At 33.8% G+C, this 24,477-nt stretch overlaps 1 protein-coding gene across 1 annotated transcript in view; it reads left to right on the forward strand.

The window, feature by feature from the left end:
- Positions 1 to 14,848, forward strand: part of LOC102803950 (zinc finger HIT domain-containing protein 2-like) — a 31,255-nt gene extending 16,407 nt beyond the window's left edge. The window contains exons 6-11 of the mRNA XM_085499237.1: positions 586 to 761; positions 1,789 to 1,858; positions 3,432 to 3,524; positions 4,249 to 4,411; positions 9,344 to 9,514; positions 14,676 to 14,848. Coding sequence (XP_085355363.1) covers positions 586 to 761; positions 1,789 to 1,858; positions 3,432 to 3,524; positions 4,249 to 4,411; positions 9,344 to 9,514; positions 14,676 to 14,791 — 789 coding nt within the window. The 3' untranslated portion in view covers positions 14,792 to 14,848. The remainder of the gene's footprint in view (positions 1 to 585; positions 762 to 1,788; positions 1,859 to 3,431; positions 3,525 to 4,248; positions 4,412 to 9,343; positions 9,515 to 14,675) is intronic.
- The last annotated feature ends 9,629 nt before the right edge of the window (positions 14,849 to 24,477 follow it).

Genomic DNA, 24,477 nt, shown 5'->3' on the forward strand with positions numbered 1-24,477 from the left:
CATGGTTATATTCCAGCTATATTACTATAAACAAAACTATATATCTTGAATTTGATAACTAACAGGAACTGTGCCATGCATGGCTTGTTTTTTCTGTTTCAGACCTTCAATGCATCTATTGGAGGGCATTATTTAATGTTGAACTTATACATTATGGATTTGATTAATAATCCCAATACAAGAAAAAATTAAAATTGCATAATTTTTCAGTTTCCTGTCTGACTGTATACCATACTGCTCAACCTTCAAATGCTTCAAGCTAGGATAAACAATTTTCTATACTGAGTGTGAAGCCATCCTTGAGATTCAAATTTGCAATCACTCTGATGCTGGAGTCCATACTGTGAAGCTTGCGTTATCCAGGGCTACGAATTGGGCATCCAGTTGAAATGAACATAAACTGATGTCTTTGTGTGATTTCCTGTTCTTAGCTAATTTAAATATCACTGTATCTTTTTTGCAGTGGGTAGCAGATATTAATTAAGGATGGCTGGAACTTATCAGTAACTGTATCAGCAACAAAATGTGGATGTGCTTCCTCAACACTAACATTTGTAAATTTTCTTTTCTGATCATTTCCAACAGGATAAACATTTAATAGAAGAATTGAAATTAGAAAACAACGCTGACTCACTACAAAATGATGCTTCAACTTCTGAACACGAAATACCAAATATAGTTGATAAAATACCTAAATTAACAGATTTATTGAAAAGTCAAAAACCTGCTGATTCTGTGCAATTCAACCTCTTAGAAGTACTGTATCCTTTATTGAAATGTGCTGCATGTATTATTCATGCATATTAACTAGCTAATTAATATGCACATAACAATTATAACAATTTTCTTTTAAAGGAGAAGAAAATACCCTGATTGTATGGCATAATGTATAAGTTTTGAAGAATTCTTTGAAAGAAATACACAAAATAAATATTTATTTTTCTGGCCACAACCAAACAAACAAAGAAAATCATGACTAGGACCTTGAGGGTTGATGTCACTGCATCTTTCATTCCAGAACCATACTGGACTAGTTTAGTTACTATCGTGGGGCAACTTGGTTGTTATTTCAACACTAAATGCCTCATGAAATTGGACATTAATCACTTACAATGCGATCTTGACAACTATTTACAAATAAGATTTATTTGAAGTACATTTTATGAAATAAATGAAAACAAAACTAAATTTTACAAAATTATGAAGCTCAATTATTTGAACTTGTACGGATTTAGGTCAAATGTCAATGTATTTTTTTGTTGTTACGATAAGATTAGACTGGCTCAGCTGGGGCAGTTTTATAATTCTTTCTCAAATCTTGGTTCATTGCAGACAACAGTCACACGTCATTTTGTGCTTTTTTATCAAATTTGTGGACATCACCATTTCTAATTCTCCCAACCCTATCTAGGCAACACAAGGGATTCGTTTAATGCAAAATACAGGGAAATCTGATCATTTATTTTAATGGCAGCTGACTACCTTGATGTACTGTGGAATACTTTATTTTCGCTTGGAATTAATTTTCACTATTTTCGCTGAAAGAATGATTCCGTGTAAATAAAATCCAGTGAATATACTTTTTTTTCCTATATTTTACATTCAACTCGTCAAAAATCAGTAAAAATATATTCCGTACAAAACACCCCAAAAGTCTATTCAGTGAAAATTAATTCCAACTAAAATAATTTAAGTATTTTACAGTATTCAGTTTGGATGTAGTTTGAGATCAGAGTATGCATGGCCAAACAATTTTACTATTACATGGTGTTTTCTTAACTCTGTTAGTTTTATTTATGCATATGTTATTAGGTTATACAATGGCTCGCATTTTGATCTACCAGTACAAACAATGCAGGTGAGATTTTCAATATAATTTGTCATGTGATTTGATTTTACATACTGTGTCACAAACTGTTTTATTTCAATAAACCATAGCTATCCAGAATTCCTTGTTGAGTGTTCGAGGAGTCGCTGTGATTATATGACATACTGTAAAATACTTTATTTTTGCTGGGAATTAATTTTCGCTGTTTTCGCTGAAGTAATGATTGAGTGAAAATCAAATCCAGCAAATATACCTTTTTTCCTATATTTTACATTCAAACTCACTAAAAATCAGTGAAAATAAATTCCATACAAAACACGCAAAAAGCCTTTTTCGGTGAAAATTAATTCCAGTTAAAATAAAGTATTTCACAGTACTCTGTTTATTATTATGGTGAACATAATTTGACTTTGTGATACTTACTCACTTACCTTTTTCACCATCAGTTCCATCTTTTCATCACAAAATAGTCTCATTTTTAGTCTGCACTTTTTAGGAGACAAAATTAGCCAATTTTTTTGAGTAAAAACTGAAAATTGACTCACATTTTGTTTATTGGTTCCAAAATTTGGGTTTATTTCAAGAAATATTGAAAAATATAAAAAAAGTCCAGAAAAATTTGGGTGAGAAAATCTATTGGTAAAATCTTAAGATTCTGCCCTGTAATTGAAAATACAATTATATATAATGTAAACAACTTTATTTTGTCTGAAGGGATGAATTAATTAAAATGAAAACCAGGGAAAATACCTTTTTTTCTATATTTTACATTCAATTCATCAAAAATCAGAAACAATAAATTTTGTACAAGACAGCCAAAATGTCTTTTTAGCGAAAATTATTTTGGCTATAATAAAATAATTAACAGTTTTCTGTCTTAGCTCAGAAAACAAGTACATGAATTTGGAGTACCTAAATTCATCGGGTGAAGTTTAAAAACAGGGAATTAAAATATCACTTTTTATTAAGAAAATATATACCGGTATACATGCGACTACTATATGGAGGGGTCTCAAGGGGGGATAGCTGGTACAGGTTACAGAAAATAAAAACAGCATTTTACGTTTTTGCAGGAAAAGAAATGAAAGTTTCTTTTACAGTAAAAATAGGTTTTTACACTTCACAGAAAAAGCAAATTCCTAATTACATTCTATATTTATATAATATATTTGATAATTTGTGTTTAAGAATCAAAATTGGAGATTGTGTATGAATTTTATTTGCAAAATGTTTTATACACTTACAAACAAAAATATCGTTGTACAAATTACGGACGAATAAAATAGCTGATTACATTTTACACCTTGCCCATGTCTACGAATTTACGTTTTTTATTTATTTAAATAAAACATTATTACGTAAAATAAACAATTGATTACAGCTTACAAAAATACCCCTTGCTGATCTTCTATGTGAACTTACACTGAAAACAGACAGGGACTGTGTCATGTCATACGTAAAGGCACTGAAATTTTCAATGTAACTCAGAATGGCTTTTTTTTTATTACGCGATTATTCTGTAATTGTACTTCGATAAATTTGAAGTTGTTTTATAACTTTACCGAATTCCTGATTTCTTCCTCTAACGCTTAATTTTTTGAAGGACATTTTACAAGTTTCTGATGTGCTTTCAAAAAACAAGAATTACAGCAGCACTGAAGAAGCTGTCCACAATGCAATGATAAGAATTAATCAGGTAACATGTTGTGATTTTGTATGCAAATTTTAAATCACATGATAAATCCAGCACATCTTATTGGTTTAGCTTTGCAGGTTGTGTATGCAAATGAGATCACATGATAGATCATATATATCTCATTGGCTTGAATTTACACACTAGGTATGCAAATAAGATCATATAATTCATCTTGCACATCTTATTACCAGAGCTATACAGACTGTATGCAAATGAGATCATGTGATACATCTTGCGCATCTCATTGGCTTAGCTATACAAGCTGTGTATGCAAATGAGATCATGTGATACATCTTGCACATCTTATTTGCTAAGCTGTATAGGCTGTGTATGCAAATGAGATCAAGTGATACATCTCATCACACAAGACTTGCAAAATGTCGGAAAATATTCAATTGGAAAAAAAGGGTCCATGGTGCTATGATCCTGGATATAAGCGATTCTCCATTTGAGATCTTGCATAACATGTGAAAGACGTGGACTGAAATCAAACAGCTTGATTTGGAATTTTAGCAGTATAGAACATTGTAAGCGCTAAATATTTTTATATTTGTCAAATCACATGTGATGTTTTGTGTCATTCCAACACAATGACTTGTGTTTGTCCTGTTTTACATTTGATTTCATGCATAACACAGGATCCCACAGTGTGCGGAAAATGGTTCATTTCCTTAACAACTTTAATGAACTCATTGCTCTAATCTTTATACCTGTTCTCATATAGGATAAATCATTACAATGCACTCAGACATTTACAACCTCTGTGCTATTGGATGTCATCAAAATACTCTGTGGTCGAAGTAAAAAAGATCCTCTAGTATACATCCTGTCTGCGTTATCTGATCTATATGCTTTATTATCTATGGCAAAGAGAAAAACAGGAAAAGGTCAGAGGCCAAGTTAATCTAGTGTATTTTTACATGTTTTAGTTAAACTATTAATAAATGTTGATACAGTCTTACCTGTGTACAGTGACCACCCAACAAACTTCCTTAAATTAGTTATAATCGATTATTAGATTATTAGTCCCCATTCAGATGAACTCCGTAAACAGGGACTTATGGATTGACCTTTTTTTGTGTGCGTGTGTGTGTGTGTGTGTGTGTGTGTATGTGTATTTCCAGACATATCTTATACATGATTGGACTGTTCAAGTTCAAACCCCAAACATGTATCATACATTGTACTTGACATGCATATGTTAAATGATCTGATTGAAAATGACCAAATGACAGCCTTTTTAATGCTAAATATCAAACATATTTAAAATCTGGAACCGAAACTTGATTGTGAGGACAGACTTTGCTTTGCACTTGGTACATACATTGAACACAATGAGATCTTGATTCACATTATTTTATATTTCAAATCCAGTTCAAAATGGCCAACTAGTCACTATTTTGTTTTAAAAAATGCAGTTTCGGATATAAATTTAACATGCTTAGACTAATAAATTTAAAAGTTTACACATACATTATGCATCATATTGGATAAATGTATTTGTTTTATGATCTGCTTCAAAATAACAAATTTTAGATCAATTTTGGAATGGCTGTCTGGCGGCCATTTTGTTTTAGTAATGCAGTTATGCCACTTAAACTTCACACATATATCATACATCATATTTGACATATATATCAAAAAGTGTTCAACTGTCCGAAACCAAATGTTAGGCGTGCATGGACACATTTTTTTTCAAACTTGGTATATACAATACATGTACATTGAACATAATTTGACTACTTCATTTTAATTTTTCAACTTTAATTTAAACTGGTGGCTATGTTTTTTTATAAATAATGCATCCTTGGCATGCCTAAACTAATCAAGTTCAAACTAAATGCACACATAAGACATTTTGTCTGCCAAACACACATGCATTTTTGTCACCATCAAAACCAAAATGGCTGATTGGTGGCCATCTTGTTTGAATGATAATGACTATGTCATTGACAACAACTTGTTTTTTATGGATCACCAACTCAAAAAATATTAGATGATTCTGTTGAAACAAAAATACATTTATTTGAGTTGCATAAAAGTGAAATAAGTTTGACTTGACAAAATTAATAACGAAATACAATTTATTATTCAAAAAAAATTGCTGAAAGTGTAGTCACATAAACAGGTAGTCTTTATCCACAGATTGCTTATTTGTTATGCCCAGGGACTGCCAAAAAGTGGTCTTTATGTAAAGGTGATCACTAAATTCTTGACTTGAGTCCTATGAGCAGTTTCAAATAAATCAATTTGTTTTATCTCAGTAGCAACGCTAGCAGATGATTTATTGTAAAACTATTGTTTTGGCAAACATTGCAGTACCTGTTGGTGAACATACTGACATAAGACCCAAACATTCAGGAACCTCAGATTGAAGGGAAAGTCAAGGCTAACAACATAATACTCCCAGATAAAAGAGCTAGGCAAAGAACATGCAATTTCTGACAACAGATTCTGTGATATCATACTTTACCCATAATCCTTTGCTTGAGAATCAAGATGGCTGACTACATACTGTATTTTCGCTTGGAATTTATTTTCGCTATTTTCGCTGAAGGGATGTTTCGGATGTTTATACTTTTTTTCTTATATTTCACATTGAACTCATCAAAAATCAGCGAGTAAATAAAGTATTCCACAGTTATACTAATGAAAAGTTGAATATCTAGAGAATGAAAAGTGATATAAAAAAACTGTAAATTGCATTCTCCTACATTTGTGGAGCTTTTTCTTTAAAGGTCATTATGTTGTTTGGATTGATGTTTCCTTTAAGGTAGAGATGCAGTTTATTTGTGAATTTCAATCAAAAATAGTTTTTTTCGTTTTTTATATAGATTTTTATCTAAAGAACATTCTGTGAAAATTTGACCAATGAATTCTTATTGGAACACCATTAAAATTGCTGTTTATTTTCTGGTTAAAAATAAAAAACACTCGCACGTGGCAATGTTTATGTCCAATTGCCTAATTTGCATGAGTAAGCAAATAACAGGACCTTTGATTGACAATATGCATATCGAGATTGTACGGGTCATAGTTCATTCAATTCACGCGCATGTGCAATTATTCTCGAATCAGTTATCGCTCGCTAGCAAACCAAACATTATATTTCCTCAGCGTTTTTTCCTAATTTTTATCATTACATTATGCGTGGTGTGAAAAGAAAGAGAGGTAGAAAGAAGATTCAGATGATTTCTATGTCGGAAGAGGCAAAAGCTACACTGAAGGCATCAGCCCGCCGAACGAAAAACAAAATCGATGTGAGCGTCCAAACGTGACTTTCCCTGAAGGCGTGAATCCGAGTTTCTGATTGACTGAGAGATATTATTTTGAAATAATTGTTCTCAAAAAATAAACTGAGCATGTGAAGAATAATTTAACATTGTTCACAGTGATAACAGCTCATTGTCGAAACGAAGCTTACCCATTCACGCTAGTCACAATAAACATCATACTCTTGAATAGGCGTCAATGACTACGGTAAAACTTAGACTCTATATTAGGCATCAGGAATGATTGAAATGTCCGAAAATGACGCTAAAATACACCTTAAAAGTCATATTTTTTTTCTAAATCCCATCCCGAATTTACGGCAGAATCTGGTCCCTCAAATAAGGGACACGTGAGCTTTGATTCTAACAGGATATATTGCACTGGGTCGGGGAGATACAAACTTTCGTGTATCTTTTGTCCAATGCTAGGTGCTAGGTGGTGCGAGACAGCTTTGTTTGCAACCGGACGAACTCCGTTTAATTCAATGAAGCAAACAACTGACAATGCTAAAATAAATTGCAGAGGTACGCTAAAATTAATTGAAAACAAGCAAATGAAATGAAAAATAAATCACAGAGAGAGGTAACTTGATACATTAACAACTCTTTTGACGCGCTGACCGCTTCTCCGCGTCTGATGTTTTGTTTTCCTTGTCATAATACTTACTGATTGATGATTTTGTTTTGATTTTTGAGTTCTTTAGCCTGCAACTCGGCCACGACCTTTGCTTTTTCCGTGAAAAATGGGGAAGTTTACGTCAATTTGACGGACATTCCATTTTTTTAAACTAACGAGCACACTGTTTAGCACTCCTATTTTTTCATTTGCTGATTTCTATTCAGAAAAATTCGACCGCTCGAAAATGCACCTAAATTTTGCACTCATGTCATGTCAGATTTCCAACACAAATTATTTAAAACCGGTCGAAATTTTAAAACTTTTACGTTAGGAGCTGGAGCTCTCTCCTTGCAGCGACCGTCGCCGGTAGTTCAACAGCATGTTTTGTACTAGTACGTACATCCGTGCGCTGATTGTCTGAGACTGTCTTAGAAAATCCCTGAATAAGGCGTTACCAAAATCGGAAAAAATAAAAAAATTGCCTCCTTAAAAAACGAACAGAATTCAAATATTTCTTTTAACAAATATGTTGCAGTGGGGAAAATGGGATTGGAAACGCTAAACAAAACTTCTGTGCCTCGCGTTTCGATTCTAGGATTACGCAATTATTCATTATTGTGCGTTCGCTTCCTGGAGTTGGTTCTAAATACTACATAAACATCATCAAGGATAATTAATTTAATATCCCACATTGTACTCTTCACGGTAAACCATAGGCTCTGAAATACTCGTAGATTTTTTATTGAAAATACATCGAAGAGAAGCCATGATGTTTTGATCGTGATAAAAAGTCACCTTCCTAGGACCGCCCCCTGTTTAATTATTCATGAGATGACGTCATGTTTACTGGGCATTGACACGTGTTTTTACCGACCCCATCAAAACACTGGTATGAATGACGTGTTTCTGATTTATATATTCAAGAGCAGTTGTTCTGGTCCAACAATTTTACATAAAATGTCTATGTCTATACGTTAACTTTCAATTTCAATAGTCTAGAAAGTATGACAAAGCAGTAATTCCCGGTTTAACGCGCAAATATGCAAATTAGCTTTTTTCTCGTCTTCTATTTTTGGTGAATTCTTGGGATTTAAATTAAAATAGCTGATAGACGCTTTGGCCATTTGCCTCGAAATTTTCACACATTATTGACAAGGTGTTCCCCCTTCAAAATGCGTCCGGACAGTTTATTACGACGAGTGGAACAAAAATAACAAGTCCGCAATTAACATGGATATATAAATTATGCAAAAATAGAAAAGAGTGAACTTTGAGGTCATGCTGTGCGACTTTGAAAGCCGTTAGAGAGATGAGTGGACGCATTTGAATTAGTAGTATACCAAGGTATCCAGTGATGTAATTTTACCCACAAACGGACTTGAAGTTTTTGAGCTAATTTTTTTTAAACCACTTTTGTCCAAAAAAGCATATTTTTGACCCAAAATCAAAAACGCATTCTGGATATTTAAAATAAAGACAAGTTTTACAAAGTTTGTATAATAAGCTTTCAGAAAATATATAACATGCTGGATATATAATACCATCTTCATTGTCTCATTACTCAATTAAAAAGCAAGCCAAATAAACTGCATCTCTACCTTAATCTGTATACATAACTACAGTACAGTCCAAGTGTAAGCTTTTTCATTAAAACTTAAAATTTTTAATATGAGTATCATTATTATCGATAAATTATATGGGGTATATATGGGGTATTTAGGCAAATTTCTCTGCACAATTAGTTGTGTTGTAGTTTTTGAAAGCAAGCTAAACTGGCACCACCTAAACATTAGTGAATATAACCCCTTGACTGTACTCTAATTTGAAGTGCCCACACGCTAACATTTTACTGCTATGCTTACTGTAAAAATAATTGTAGAATATGATTAATATTATTCAGTCATTCAAATGTTTTCCAACTATTACAGATGGAACTGATAAACCAACACCCGGGACGGGTCATGCTAAAAGTATGGGACCTTCTCTACAGAAAAACTTGCTGTTTCGCTCAAAAAAGAAAGTGATGTTTTTCCTGTCCTGGTGTGTCTCTTACCGTGAAATATTGAAACCATTAGCTTTGGAATTACATATGGAGTACAGTGAGTGCTTTTCTGTTATCACAGGCTTGTTGTTTTGTAATGCAATATCAAATGGCCATTGAGACAACTATCAGAAATTGTCAAAAGTATGTGTCTAATGGCTGAAAGGACATTGCTGTGGAGTGTTGTATGCAGTCAAAAACAGTGAAGTTTGACTCTATGCATACGCAAACAATGGTAAAACACAAAGGATACTGATGAAAAATGAATATTTCTAATTTCTTTCGAAAAGACTATGTATTATAAACTGCAAGCATATTATGAACATGCAACACACAACTCACGAGCAATCAGATATCAATAATATCAGATATGAATAATACATATAATTAATATTAGGTATCGTGCTCAATATTTATATGAGATAAATTATATCATATATAATTATTAATATCAGATTTATCAAAGTGCTGCTGCTGCTGCTGCCAAACAACATGCAATCATATTTCTTGTAAACAAACTATGTTTCTCACATGGGTTGTATTGCATACCTATTTGGAACATGGTTCATTTGCATAAATGATAGCCATTTCACCATCAGTTTATTCTTATGTGATTAAAAAAAATATGTTTATGGGTGGAGTCATTCATACTGTCAATTCAATACTGGAGTCAATTCAATTCAAAACGTTTACATATTCCACGAGTTTGTGATACAAACTACATTGCTTGAACAAATTAATGTAGGACAGATTAGATACATGGTACCACATGTAAAACACATACACTGTTTAAATGATATCTGATTCTTAACAATCTAAAAGGTTTTGCATAAACCCAACTGCATTTTGAAATATTAGCCTAAGGATAATTTGTTTACATATTCCACGAGTTTGTGATACAAACTACATTGCTTGAACAAATTAATGTAGGACAGACTAGATACATGGTACCACATGTAAAACACATACACTGTTTAAATGATATCTGATTCTTAACAATCTAAATGGTTTTGCATAAACCCAACTGCATTTTGAAATATTAGCCTAAGGATAATTTGTTTACATATTCCACAAGTTTGTGATACAAACTACATTGCTTGAACAAATTAATATAGGACAGATTAGATACATGGTACCACATGTAAAACACATACACTGTTTAAATGATATCTGATTCTTAACAATCTAAAAGGTTTTGCATAAACCCAACTGCATTTTGAAATATTAGCCTAAGGATAATTTGTTTACATATTCCACGAGTTTGTGATACAAACTACATTGCTTGAACAAATTAATATAGGACAGATTAGATACATGGTACCACATGTAAAACACATACACTGTTTAAATGATATCTGATTCTTAACAATCTAAAAGGTTTTGCATAAACCCAACTGCATTTTGAAATATTAGCCTAAGGATAATTTGTTTACATATTCCACGAGTTTGTGATACAAACTACATTGCTTGAACAAATTAATGTAGGACAGATTAGATACATGGTACCACATGTAAAACACATACACTGTTTAAATGATATCTGATTCTTAACAATCAAAAAGGTTTTGCATAAACCCAACTGCATTTTGAAATATTAGCCCAAGGATAATTTGTTTACATATTCCACGAGTTTGTGATACAAACTACATTGCTTGAACAAATTAATGTAGGACAGATTAGATACATGGCACCACATGTAAAACACATACACTGTTTAAATGATATCTGATTCTTAACAATCTAAATGGTTTTGCATAAACCCAACTGCATTTTGAAATATTAGCCTAAGGATAATTTGTTTACATATTCCACGAGTTTGTGATACAAACTACATTGCTTGAACAAATTAATGTAGGACAGATTAGATACATGGTACCACATGTAAAACACATACACTGTTTAAATGATATCTGATTCTTAACAATCTAAAAGGTTTTGCATAAACCCAACTGCATTTTGAAATATTAGCCTAAGGATAATTTGTTTACATATTCCACGAGTTTGTGATACAAACTACATTGCTTGAACAAATTAATGTAGGACAGATTAGATACATGGTACCACATGTAAAACACATACACTGTTTAAATGATATCTGATTCTTAACAATCAAAAAGGTTTTGCATAAACCCAACTGCATTTTGAAATATTAGCCTAAGGATAATTTGTTTACATATTCCACGAGTTTGTGATACAAACTACATTGCTTGAACAAATTAATGTAGGACAGATTAGATACATGGCACCACATGTAAAACACATACACTGTTTAAATGATATCTGATTCTTAACAATCTAAAAGGTTTTGCATAAACCCAACTGCATTTTGAAATATTAGCCTAAGGATAATTTGTTTACATATTCCACGAGTTTGTGATACAAACTACATTGCTCGAACAAATTAATGTAGGACAGATTAGATACATGGTACCACATGTAAAACACATACACTGTTTAAATGATATCTGATTCTTAACAATCTAAACGGTTTTGCATAAACCCAACTGCATTTTGAAATATTAGCCTAAGGATAATTTGTTTACATATTCCACGAGTTTGTGATACAAACTACATTGCTTGAACAAATTAATGTAGGACAGATTAGATACATGGTACCACATGTAAAACACATACACTGTTTAAATGATATCTGATTCTTAACAATCAAAAAGGTTTTGCATAAACCCAACTGCATTTTGAAATATTAGCCCAAGGATAATTTGTTTACATATTCCACGAGTTTGTGATACAAACTACATTGCTTGAACAAATTAATGTAGGACAGATTAGATACATGGCACCACATGTAAAACACATACACTGTTTAAATGATATCTGATTCTTAACAATCTAAATGGTTTTGCATAAACCCAACTGCATTTTGAAATATTAGCCTAAGGATAATTTGTTTACATATTCCACGAGTTTGTGATACAAACTACATTGCTTGAACAAATTAATGTAGGACAGATTAGATACATGGTACCACATGTAAAACACATACACTGTTTAAATGATATCTGATTCTTAACAATCTAAAAGGTTTTGCATAAACCCAACTGCATTTTGAAATATTAGCCTAAGGATAATTTGTTTACATATTCCACGAGTTTGTGATACAAACTACATTGCTTGAACAAATTAATGTAGGACAGATTAGATACATGGTACCACATGTAAAACACATACACTGTTTAAATGATATCTGATTCTTAACAATCAAAAAGGTTTTGCATAAACCCAACTGCATTTTGAAATATTAGCCTAAGGATAATTTGTTTACATATTCCACGAGTTTGTGATACAAACTACATTGCTTGAACAAATTAATGTAGGACAGATTAGATACATGGCACCACATGTAAAACACATACACTGTTTAAATGATATCTGATTCTTAACAATCTAAAAGGTTTTGCATAAACCCAACTGCATTTTGAAATATTAGCCTAAGGATAATTTGTTTACATATTCCACGAGTTTGTGATACAAACTACATTGCTTGAACAAATTAATGTAGGACAGATTAGATACATGGTACCACATGTAAAACACATACACTGTTTAAATGATATCTGATTCTTAACAATCTAAACGGTTTTGCATAAACCCAACTGCATTTTGAAATATTAGCCTAAGGATAATTTGTTTACATATTCCACGAGTTTGTGATACAAACTACATTGCTTGAACAAATTAATGTAGGACAGATTAGATACATGGTACCACATGTAAAACACATACACTGTTTAAATGATATCTGATTCTTAACAATCTAAAAGGTTTTGCATAAACCCAACTGCATTTTGAAATATTAGCCTAAGGATAATTTGTTTACATATTCCACGAGTTTGTGATACAAACTACATTGCTTGAACAAATTAATGCAGGACAGATTAGATACATGGTACCACATGTAAAACACATACACTGTTTAAATGATATCTGATTCTTAACAATCTAAAAGGTTTTGCATAAACCCATCTGCATTTTGAAATATTAGCCTAAGGATAATTTGTTTACATATTCCACGAGTTTGTGATACAAACTACATTGCTTGAACAAATTAATGTAGGACAGATTAGATACATAGCACCACATGTAAAACACATACACTGTTTAAATGATATCTGATTCTTAACAATCTAAAATGATTTTGCATAAACCCAACTGCATTTTGAAATATTAGCCTAAGAATAATTTGTTTACATATTCCACGAGTTTGTGATACAAACTACATTGCTTGAACAAATTGATGTAGGATTGATTAGATACATGGCACCACATGTAAAACACATACACTGTTTAAATGATATCTGATTCTTAACAATCTAAAAGGTTTTGCATAAACCCATCAACATTTTGAAATATTAGCCTAAGAATAATTTGTTTACATATTCCACGAGTTTGTGATACAAACTACATTGCTTGAACAAATTGATGTAGGATTGATTAGATACATGGCACCACATGTAAAACACATACACTGTTTAAATGATATCTGATTCTTAACAATCTAAAAGGTTTTGCATAAACCCATCAACATTTTGAAATATTAGCCTAAGAATAATTTGAAATTGTCAGTCAGGATATGAAAAATAGATCTGACTGAAGGATTCAAACGTATCTAATAAATAAATCTTGGTTCTTCATGCACATACCCCCCTCCTAGATTATTGAATAGTTATTTAGCACTAATTTTGACAATTGCTAAAGACTGGACAGGGATCTGTTAATAATTGCCTCGGTACATACTTTAGACATATTAAATATTATTATACATCTGTCACCCTAACGCTCCGCGCCGTAATTTTGCGGTATTTTATGGGGTATTTTCATTCTACATTTTGTACAAAATAAGGAAATGCGAATTCCAAATATGGAATGCTTATGCGTGTAAGCATCCTCTAATAATAAAAACAAACATGGCTGCCAGCAAGGTTTGACCGGACTCCACATAAAGAAGTTAGCTAATTCTGTTCTAAACTTTTGGAATATTGGCATTCCCATGATGTATCCTTGGAAGGAAAAGATGTATAAGGTTATTGCGAGGATACCTTAAAGTATGCACTCAGACAGTACGTCATCGCATTGATACTCCCGCTGTACTGTCTTCGTGGATACTTTAAGGTATCCTCGTAATAACCTCATATTATTAAATTGTATTGATACTTGAGATAAATTTATTTACTAGTATGGAATCATGTTTATGTTTACAGTTTCACTAAAAACAGAGCAAGAAGAACAGTTGCATACACAGCAGAAGATTGAAAGTCATTGGGGAGGCAAACAACCTCCAAAAAAATGCAATAATCTGATTCAAGAAATTATATAGTTTCCACAAATATGTGTACTGATATATACAAATTAAATAAAAACATTTGCTAATGGGTGTTGTTGATTGATTTGATGATTCATTTTAACAAGGTATTTGCACATTGTTTTATTTTTTTTGGTAAGTATATTCAATAAGCCTATAAAACAATTTATTTTTTCCAGTGATCATTGGCAATCAGCTCCCAGCAAGAATTGCCCTAATAATCACTCTGTCTATTAGTCTGTGTTCACACACACATCCTGTTTGTGATTTTATATCGGTAGGCAGGTCACACACGCATTTCTATTAGGTAGGAGAGACTGAAATAAATTTCTTCACAACTTTTGCCATGGCAATAATAGAAAAACTTTTTTATTCTTCCTTTATGCCAAATTTTTCTCCTCCTACAAATCGTGGAGTTAAAATAAATAACTTTCTAAAAACATATTAGATTCTATTTGCTTGAGTGCATTCCTAAATTTGTATTTGTTTTTTTGACATTTTTCTCTTTTCAGAAAGTGTGAAACTGTGTTTTAACTTTTCTGGGTTTCTTTTGCTGTCTAATTTTGTTTAATTTATCTCGGTTGAGAAAACATACGCTTGAGTATGTCCCACAAAACACTTGAAGCTTTCCCAGAATAGATAGGAAGCAGATATATTGTCTATGGATCTTTATTCAGAGGTGAAATATACTCATCGCAATACACTGCTCTCTAAATCGAGACTTAAAGGTGCCACGCACGACCGACACGCGACCAACTAGAAATTAGAAACAATGTAACAACGCTCTGTCGCCAACACGGACGCATGAAACATCAATGTATTCATAGCGAATAATCACGTAACACGCAATAAATGTAAACAATTGAATGGAAATAAATGATCATTCGAACCCGTCCCCGACAAATTATGATAAACCGCATGTTTTTTTATTTTGGCATGGTCACAGTTTACCTTTAAGCCACACATCGTTATCGTCTGATTTGTTATGTGACCTATATTACAGTCACTGTATCATAGAGGGCGATGGGGGGACTGTGTTTTTTTCAAATAATTTGGTAGGTCAGTGAACTAATAAAAATCTATTAAATCCATAATTTTAGTTTTATGTGCGACGCCGCCAAGGTTGTGGTTTGAATTTGAACTGTTTGGTATGTGCGTTTCAAAACACTCTAATACTTACTGTCTCATTTATTGACAGAATGGTTTGAAGTAATCCTGGTCTACATGTCTATGCTTAGTGTTGTTAAAACAAGCAGGTTTTGTAGATTTCGTGTTGAAACACTAAACATGCTAGCAATGAATGTAGTCATGTTTTCATATTATAACAACCTGGGTCATCGCGATAACAAATATGTATTATTTCATTGAACCCTCTGACTATTTTCCCTCAGAAAATCAAACCCTTTGACCAGCGAACTCACGTTTAATCGAACCGTCAGACTAGACCAACAAACTCTCGGACAGGTCGTACCTAAACCAACTCGCCCGAAACCAACTCACTCGAATACCAACTCGCCCTAGCTGATTTCAACATAAAAAAACAAGACCTGTGTTGTGAATACTCACAACGTCCTTTGAAAGCTATGATCTAGCTATTTAAATACTTTCGACTGTGTTCGATCTGTTTATTGAGTGAACTAACATTTCTCCAGAACAGGTATACCTGTAATAAACAAGTCATTGTCAATGACACGTCCCCGTTCCGTTCATATTTGAGTGACATATACATTCAAAGCAGATCATGACCGAAATGCACCTGCATATGTACAACACATTGTGCTAAATCTGAACAAAATCCATCCATGCATGACTGAGATCCGGTTCTGGAATTGTGAAAATATGTGATTTTGATGCATTTTCGGCCTTAAAATGGCCATCATTCCGCTATTGTTAAGCAGATCATGAAACAAATGCACATATCTATTTGTGACATGATGTACCATGTGTGTGTGAAGTTTGAACTTGATCAATCCAGACATGTCTTGGATACGGATCCAGAACTGAATTCTTTAACAAAATGGCCGCCAGTCGGCCATTTCGAACTTGATCCGAAAAAAAAAAGACGTGCATCAAGGTCCTATTATGTTTAATGTATGTACCAAATTTGAACAAAATCCATCCATGCATAACTGAGATACGGGTCCGGAATGGTGAAAATGTGCCATTTCAATGCATTTTCGGCCTTAAAGCGGCCCCCATTTGGCTATCGTTAATGAGATCATGAAACAAATGCACATACATATTTCTGACATGATGTACCTTGTGTGTGTGAAGTTTGAACTTGATCAATCCAGACATGTCTCGGATACGGATCCAGAACTGAATTCTTTAAAACAAAATGGCCGCCAGTCGGCTATTTCGAACTTGATCCGAAAAAAAAATGACGTGCATCAAGGTCCTATTATGTTTAATGTATGTACCAAATTTGAATGAAATCCGTCCATGCATAACTGAGATCCGGGTCCGGAATGGTGAAAATGTGCGATTTCAATGCATTTTCGGCCTTAAAGCGGCCCCCATTTGGCTATCGTTAATGAGATCATGAAACAAATGCACATACATATTTGTGACATGATGTACCTTGTGTGTGTGAAGTTTGAACTTGATCAATCCAGACATGTCTCGGATACGGATCCAGAACTGAATTCTTTAAAACAAAATGGCCGCCAGTCGGCTATTTCGAACTTGATCCGAAAAAAAATGACGTGCATCAAGGTCCTATTATGTTTAATGTATGTACCAAATTTGAATGAAATCCGTCCATGCATAACTGAGATCCGGGTCCGGAATGGTGAAAATGTGCGATTTCAATGCATTTTCGGCCTTAAAGCGGCCGCCATTTGGCTATCGTTAATGAGATCATGAAACAAATGCACATACATATTTGTGACATGATGTACCTTGTGTGTGTGAAGTTTGAACTCGATCAATCCAAGCATGTCTCAGATACGGATCCAGAACTGAATTCTTTAAAACAAAATGGCCGCCAGTCGGCCATTTCGAACCCAATCCCAAAAAAAAATGACGTGCATCAAGGTCCTATTATGTTTAATGTATGTACCAAATTTGAACAAAATCCGTCCATGCATAACTGAGATCCGGGTCCGGAATGGTGAAAATGTGCGATTTTGATGCATTTTCGGCCTTAAAATGGCCGCTATTCGGCTATCGTTAATGAGATCATGAAACAAATGCACATACATATTTGTGACATGATGTACCTTGTGTGTGTGAAGTTTGAACTTGATCAATCCAGACATGTCTCGGATACGGATCCAGAACTGAATTCTTTAAAACAAAATGGCCGCCAGTCGGCTATTTCGAACTTGATCCGAAAAAAAAAATGACGTGCATCAAGGTCCTATTATGTTTAATGTATGTACCAAATTTGAATGAAATCCGTCCATGCATAACTGAGATCCGGGTCCGGAATGGTGAAAATGTGCGATTTCAATGCATTTTCGGCCTTAAAGCGGCCGCCATTTGGCTATCGTTAATGAGATCATGAAACAAATGCACATACATATTTGTGACATGATGTACCTTGTGTGTGTGAAGTTTGAACTCGATCAATCCAAGCATGTCTCAGATACGGATCCAGAACTGAATTCTTTAAAACAAAATGGCCGCCAGTCGGCCATTTCGAACCCGATCCAAAAAAAAAAAATGACGTGCATCAAGGTCCTATTATGTTTAATGTATGTACCAAATTTGAACAAAATCCATCCATGCATAACTGAGATCCGGGTCCGGAATGGTGAAAATGTGCGATTTTGATGCATTTTCGGCCTTAAAATGGCCGCTATTCGGCTATCGTTAATCGGATCATGAAAAAAATGCATGTGCATATGTCCCATATAAGGTGTGATGTATGAGTGAAGTTTGAACTTAATCGGTCCATGCATGTTCGAGATACAGGTGATCACGGACGCACGGACGCACGGACGCACGGACGCACACAGGGCAAAACATAAGTCCCCGTTTTCGGACTGCGTCCGAACGGGGACTAAAAAAGGCAGGGTTTTAAAATGTCTAGTAAAATTACCTCCCATCCTATTCATTATCCGCGATGATTAGAATGGTATGATCCAACAAAAAAATGCGGAATGAATACAATTAAATACATACAATTGTGTACTAGTATTATGATTACGTGACCACTATTATATACAGTTTGTTGCTAGGCGTTGTTGCCTGTTTAGTGCATAGTTTAGCAAATTGATTTGGTATCAGGCGGGTTTGTTTCGGGCGAGTTGAATTTGGTGCGGGCTAATAGTAAACGTACTTGTTAAATGTATAGAAAAAACAGAACGAAAGGAATGGTACACGTCTCATGATTGGCAAGACGCTGTATTTTTCGATACCTTCGATTCCCTCGTGTTCACATTCTTTGTCTTGATTGGCAATAAGATTCCTACATCCATGGTTGTACCCACGGCAGGTCATTTCAAGTGGAATTCGCTAGCTGTTCAAAACACTATGAACACTATTCACAAGGGGTAATGATGTGACAAATATATAATTGGAGCAAGGCGCCGCATTTTGTGGGAACGACAATCGTATGCAAGTTCCATGCAGCCAATCAGAAAAATGAATGTGCAAATCTGTCGTTAGCCAATCAAGGCAAAGAATTGAACGGAATGATTACAGTGTCTGGCCAATCATATGACGTGTATCATTTCTTTCGTTTCGCCCAAACATTTAGGAAGTTCGTTAATATAAAAGTAACACATCTTCTGAAAATGTTAGTCTTGTGGTGCAATGTGAACATGTAGGAGTCATGGATGGTACGTTTTATTAACCAAATCGGGCGAGCTACATGTTGACAATGGTGCACACCAGTAGGTTATTTCCAGTCCAACTGCGAGATCTCTTGTATTGCGGGAAAAGCGCGGGCCGAACGTCTGCCACAAAAATCAGACAATTTAACCCAAATTTCTTTTTCCAAGGCTCAAAATCGAAAGGCCAATCTTTGACAGGGGAATAATGCATTTAGATATCCTTACCTCATCGAAATTGACCATTATCAAATGCGTATAGCACATTATTAAGTGTGAAAAAAAACCTCTCCCAATACTATCGCGTTTGTCGAACCCCACACAATGTTTGTCGCCACTACAACGCTATGATCTTTGTCCTGTTTTTAAGTTTGATTCACGCATAACGCGGGATCTCGCAGTGAAAGAAAATAGTCTATTTGCAGAACATCAATTAATGGTGCATCAGATATCGGAATGTGCTTGGTATCTAGGAAATATGCCTCACTACCACCTTCTGTGGTCATAACACTCAACTAAACTAAGGGGGTCATAACATTCAACTAAACTAAGGGGTCAAAACATTCAACTAAACCAAGGGGTCATAACATTCAACTAAACTAAGGGGGTTATAACATTCAACTAAACTAAGATAGTCATAACATTCAACTAAACTAAGGGGGTCATAACATTCAACTAAACTAAGATGGTCATAACATTCAACTAAACTAAGGGGTCAAAACATTCAACTAAACTGAGGGGGTCATAACATTCAACTAAACTAAGGGGTCATAACATTCAACTAAACTAAGATGGTCATAACATTCAACTAAACTAAGGGGGTCATAACATTCAACTAAACTAAGGGGGTCATAACATTCAACTAAACTAAGGGGGTCATAACATTCAACTAAACTAAGGGGGTCATAACATTCAACTAAACTAAGGGGTCAAAACATTCAACTAAACCAAGGGGTCATAACATTCAACTAAACTAAGATAGTCATAACATTCAACTAAACTAAGGGAGTCATAACATTCAACTAAACTAAGGGGTCATAACATTCAACTAAACTAAGGGGTCATAACATTCAACTAAACTAAGATGGTCATAACATTCAACTAAACTAAGGGGTCAAAACATTCAACTAAACTAAGGGGTCAAAATATTCAACTAAACTAAGGGGTCATAACATTCAACTAAACTGAGGGGGTCATAACATTCAACTAAACTAAAATGGTCATAACATTCAACTAAACTAAGGGGTCATAACATTCAACTAAACTAAGGGGTCATAACATTCAACTAAACTAAGATGGTCATAACATTCAACTAAACTAAGGGGTCAAAACATTCAACTAAACTAAGGGGGTCATAACATTCAACTAAACTAAGATGGTCATAACATTCAACTAAACTAAGGGGTCAAAACATTCAACTAAGCTAAGGGGTCATAACATTCAACTAAACTGAGGAGGTCATAACATTCAACTAAACTAAGGGGTCATAACATTCAACTAAACTAAGATGGTCATAACATTCAACTAAACTAAGGGGGTCATAACATTCAACTAAACTAAGATGGTCATAACATTCAACTAAACTAAGATGGTCATAACATTCAACTAAACTAAGGGGTCAAAACATTCAACTAAACTAAGGGGTCAAAACATTCAACTAAACTAAGATGGTCATAACATTCAACTAAACTAAGATGGTCATAACATTCAACTAAACTAAGGGGTCATAACATTCAACTAAACTAAGATGGTCATAACATTCAACTAAACTAAGGGGGTCATAACATTCAACTAAACTAAGGGGTCATAACATTCAACTAAACTAAGATGGTCATAACATTCAACTAAACTAAGATGGTCATAACATTCAACTAAACTAAGATGGTCATAACATTCAACTAAACTAAGGGGTCAAAACATTCAACTAAACTGAGGGGGTCATAACATTCAATTAAACTAAGATGGTCATAACATTCAACTAAACTAAGATGGTCATAACATTCAACTAAACTAAGGGGTCAAAACATTCAACTAAACTAAGGGGGTCAAAACATTCAACTAAACTAAGATGGTCATAACATTCAACTAAACTAAGATGGTCATAACATTCAACTAAACTAAGATGGTCATAACATTCAACTAAACTAAGATGGTCATAACATTCAACTAAACTAAGGGGTCAAAACATTCAACTAAACTGAGGGGGTCATAACATTCAACTAAACTAAGATAGTCATAACATTCAACTAAACTAAGGGGGTCATAACATTCAACTAAACTAAGATGGTCATAACATTCAACTAAACTAAGGGGGTCATAACATTCAACTAAACTAAGGGGGTCATAACATTCAACTAAACTAAGATGGTCATAACATTCAACTAAACTAAGGGGTCAAAACATTCAACTAAACTAAGGGGTCATAACATTCAACTAAACTGAGGGGGTCATAACATTCAACTAAACTAAGGGGTCATAACATTCAACTAAACTAAGGGGTCATAACATTCAACTAAACTAAGATGGTCATAACATTCAACTAAACTAAGGGGGTCATAACATTCAACTAAACTAAGATGGTCATAACATTCAACTAAACTAAGATGGTCATAACATTCAACTAAACTAAGGGGGTCATAACATTCAACTAAACTAAGATGGTCATAACATTCAACTAAACTAAGGGGTCAAAACATTCAACTAAACTAAGGGGTCATAACATTCAACTAAACTGAGGGGGTCATAACATTCAACTAAACTAAGGGGTCATAACATTCAACTAAACTAAGGGGTCATAACATTCAACTAAACTAAGGGGTCATAACATTCAACTAAACTAAGATGGTCATAACATTCAACTAAACTAAGATGGTCATAACATTCAACTAAACTAAGATGGTCATAACATTCAACTAAACTAAGGGGTCAAAACATTCAACTAAACTGAGGGGATCATAACATTCAATTAATCTAAGATGGTCATAACATTCAACTAAACTAAGATGGTCATAACATTCAACTAAACTAAGGGGTCAAAACATTCAACTAAACTAAGGGGGTCAAAACATTCAACTAAACTAAGATGGTCATAACATTCAACTAAACTAAGATGGTCATAACATTCAACTAAACTAAGATGGTCATAACATTCAACTAAACTAAGATGGTCATAACATTCAACTAAACTAAGGGGTCAAAACATTCAACTAAACTGAGGGGGTCATAACATTCAACTAAACTAAGATAGTCATAACATTCAACTAAACTAAGGGGGTCATAACATTCAACTAAACTAAGATGGTCATAACATTCAACTAAACTAAGGGGGTCATAACATTCAACTAAACTAAGGGGGTCATAACATTCAACTAAACTAAGATGGTCATAACATTCAACTAAACTAAGGGGTCAAAACATTCAACTAAACTAAGGGGTCATAACATTCAACTAAACTGAGGGGGTCATAACATTCAACTAAACTAAGGGGTCATAACATTCAACTAAACTAAGGGGTCATAACATTCAACTAAACTAAGATGGTCATAACATTCAACTAAACTAAGGGGGTCATAACATTCAACTAAACTAAGATGGTCATAACATTCAACTAAACTAAGATGGTCATAACATTCAACTAAACTAAGGGGGTCATAACATTCAACTAAACTAAGATGGTCATAACATTCAACTAAACTAAGGGGTCAAAACATTCAACTAAACTAAGGGGTCATAACATTCAACTAAACTGAGGGGGTCATAACATTCAACTAAACTAAGGGGTCATAACATTCAACTAAACTAAGGGGTCATAACATTCAACTAAACTAAGATGGTCATAACATTCAACTAAACTAAGATGGTCAAAACATTCAACTAAACTAAGGGGGTCATAACATTCAACTAAACTAAGATGGTCATAACATTCAACTAAACTAAGATGGTCATAACATTCAACTAAACTAAGATGGTCATAACATTCAACTAAACTAAGATGGTCATAACATTCAACTAAACTAAGATGGTCATAACATTCAACTAAACTAAGGGGGTCATAACATTCAACTAAACTAAGGGGGTCATAACATTCAACTAAACTAAGGGGTCAAAACATTCAACTAAACTAAGGAGTCATAACATTCAACTAAACTGAGGGGGTCATAACATTCAACTAAACTAAGGGGTCAAAACATTCAACTAAACTAAGGAGTCATAACATTCAACTAAACTAAGGGGGTCATAACATTCAACTAAACTAAGGGGGTCATAACATTCAACTAAACTAAGATGGTCAAAACATTCAACTAAACTAAGGGGGTCATAACATTCAACTAAACTAAGATGGTCATAACATTCAACTAAACTAAGGGGTCAAAACATTCAACTAAACTAAGGAGTCATAACATTCAACTAAACTGAGGGGGTCATAACATTCAACTAAACTAAGGGGTCATAACATTCAACTAAACTAAGGGTAACTAATATGCAAGGCAAGGTAAACAAAATTAATCCAAAGCTAATCTAATCTTGATTACACACTAATCCACCTGCTCTGCACATGTGTATTGAGAATGCAGTAATGGAGTTTTGCTAATTAAACAGCGGAAGACGGATTCTTTGAACATAAATTAATAATTAGTTTGTAATAATTAGTGTGAAAATGGCCGCCGAGATCTTGTTGAGAACGAGAGAACCACGCGACAAGTTTTTAAGCAACAAAAACAAGCCGCATGTTTTAACGCTTAATATAATCTGTATATCGCCAACTTAAAGCACAAAGCAATAAAGTTTGAAGTAAGATTTTATTTGAAGCAATGGTAAAGGTACTGGAATACAATAATGACAGCAAAGAAGGAACAAATATGTCTTTTTCGCGAATTTAGCAAGAGAACTGATTCGCTAATGCAAGATGTCGCTAATGACTTT

This window comes from Saccoglossus kowalevskii, chromosome 5, assembly GCF_978046115.1.
Source record: "Saccoglossus kowalevskii chromosome 5, keSacKowa6.1, whole genome shotgun sequence".
NCBI lineage: Eukaryota > Metazoa > Hemichordata > Enteropneusta > Harrimaniidae > Saccoglossus > Saccoglossus kowalevskii.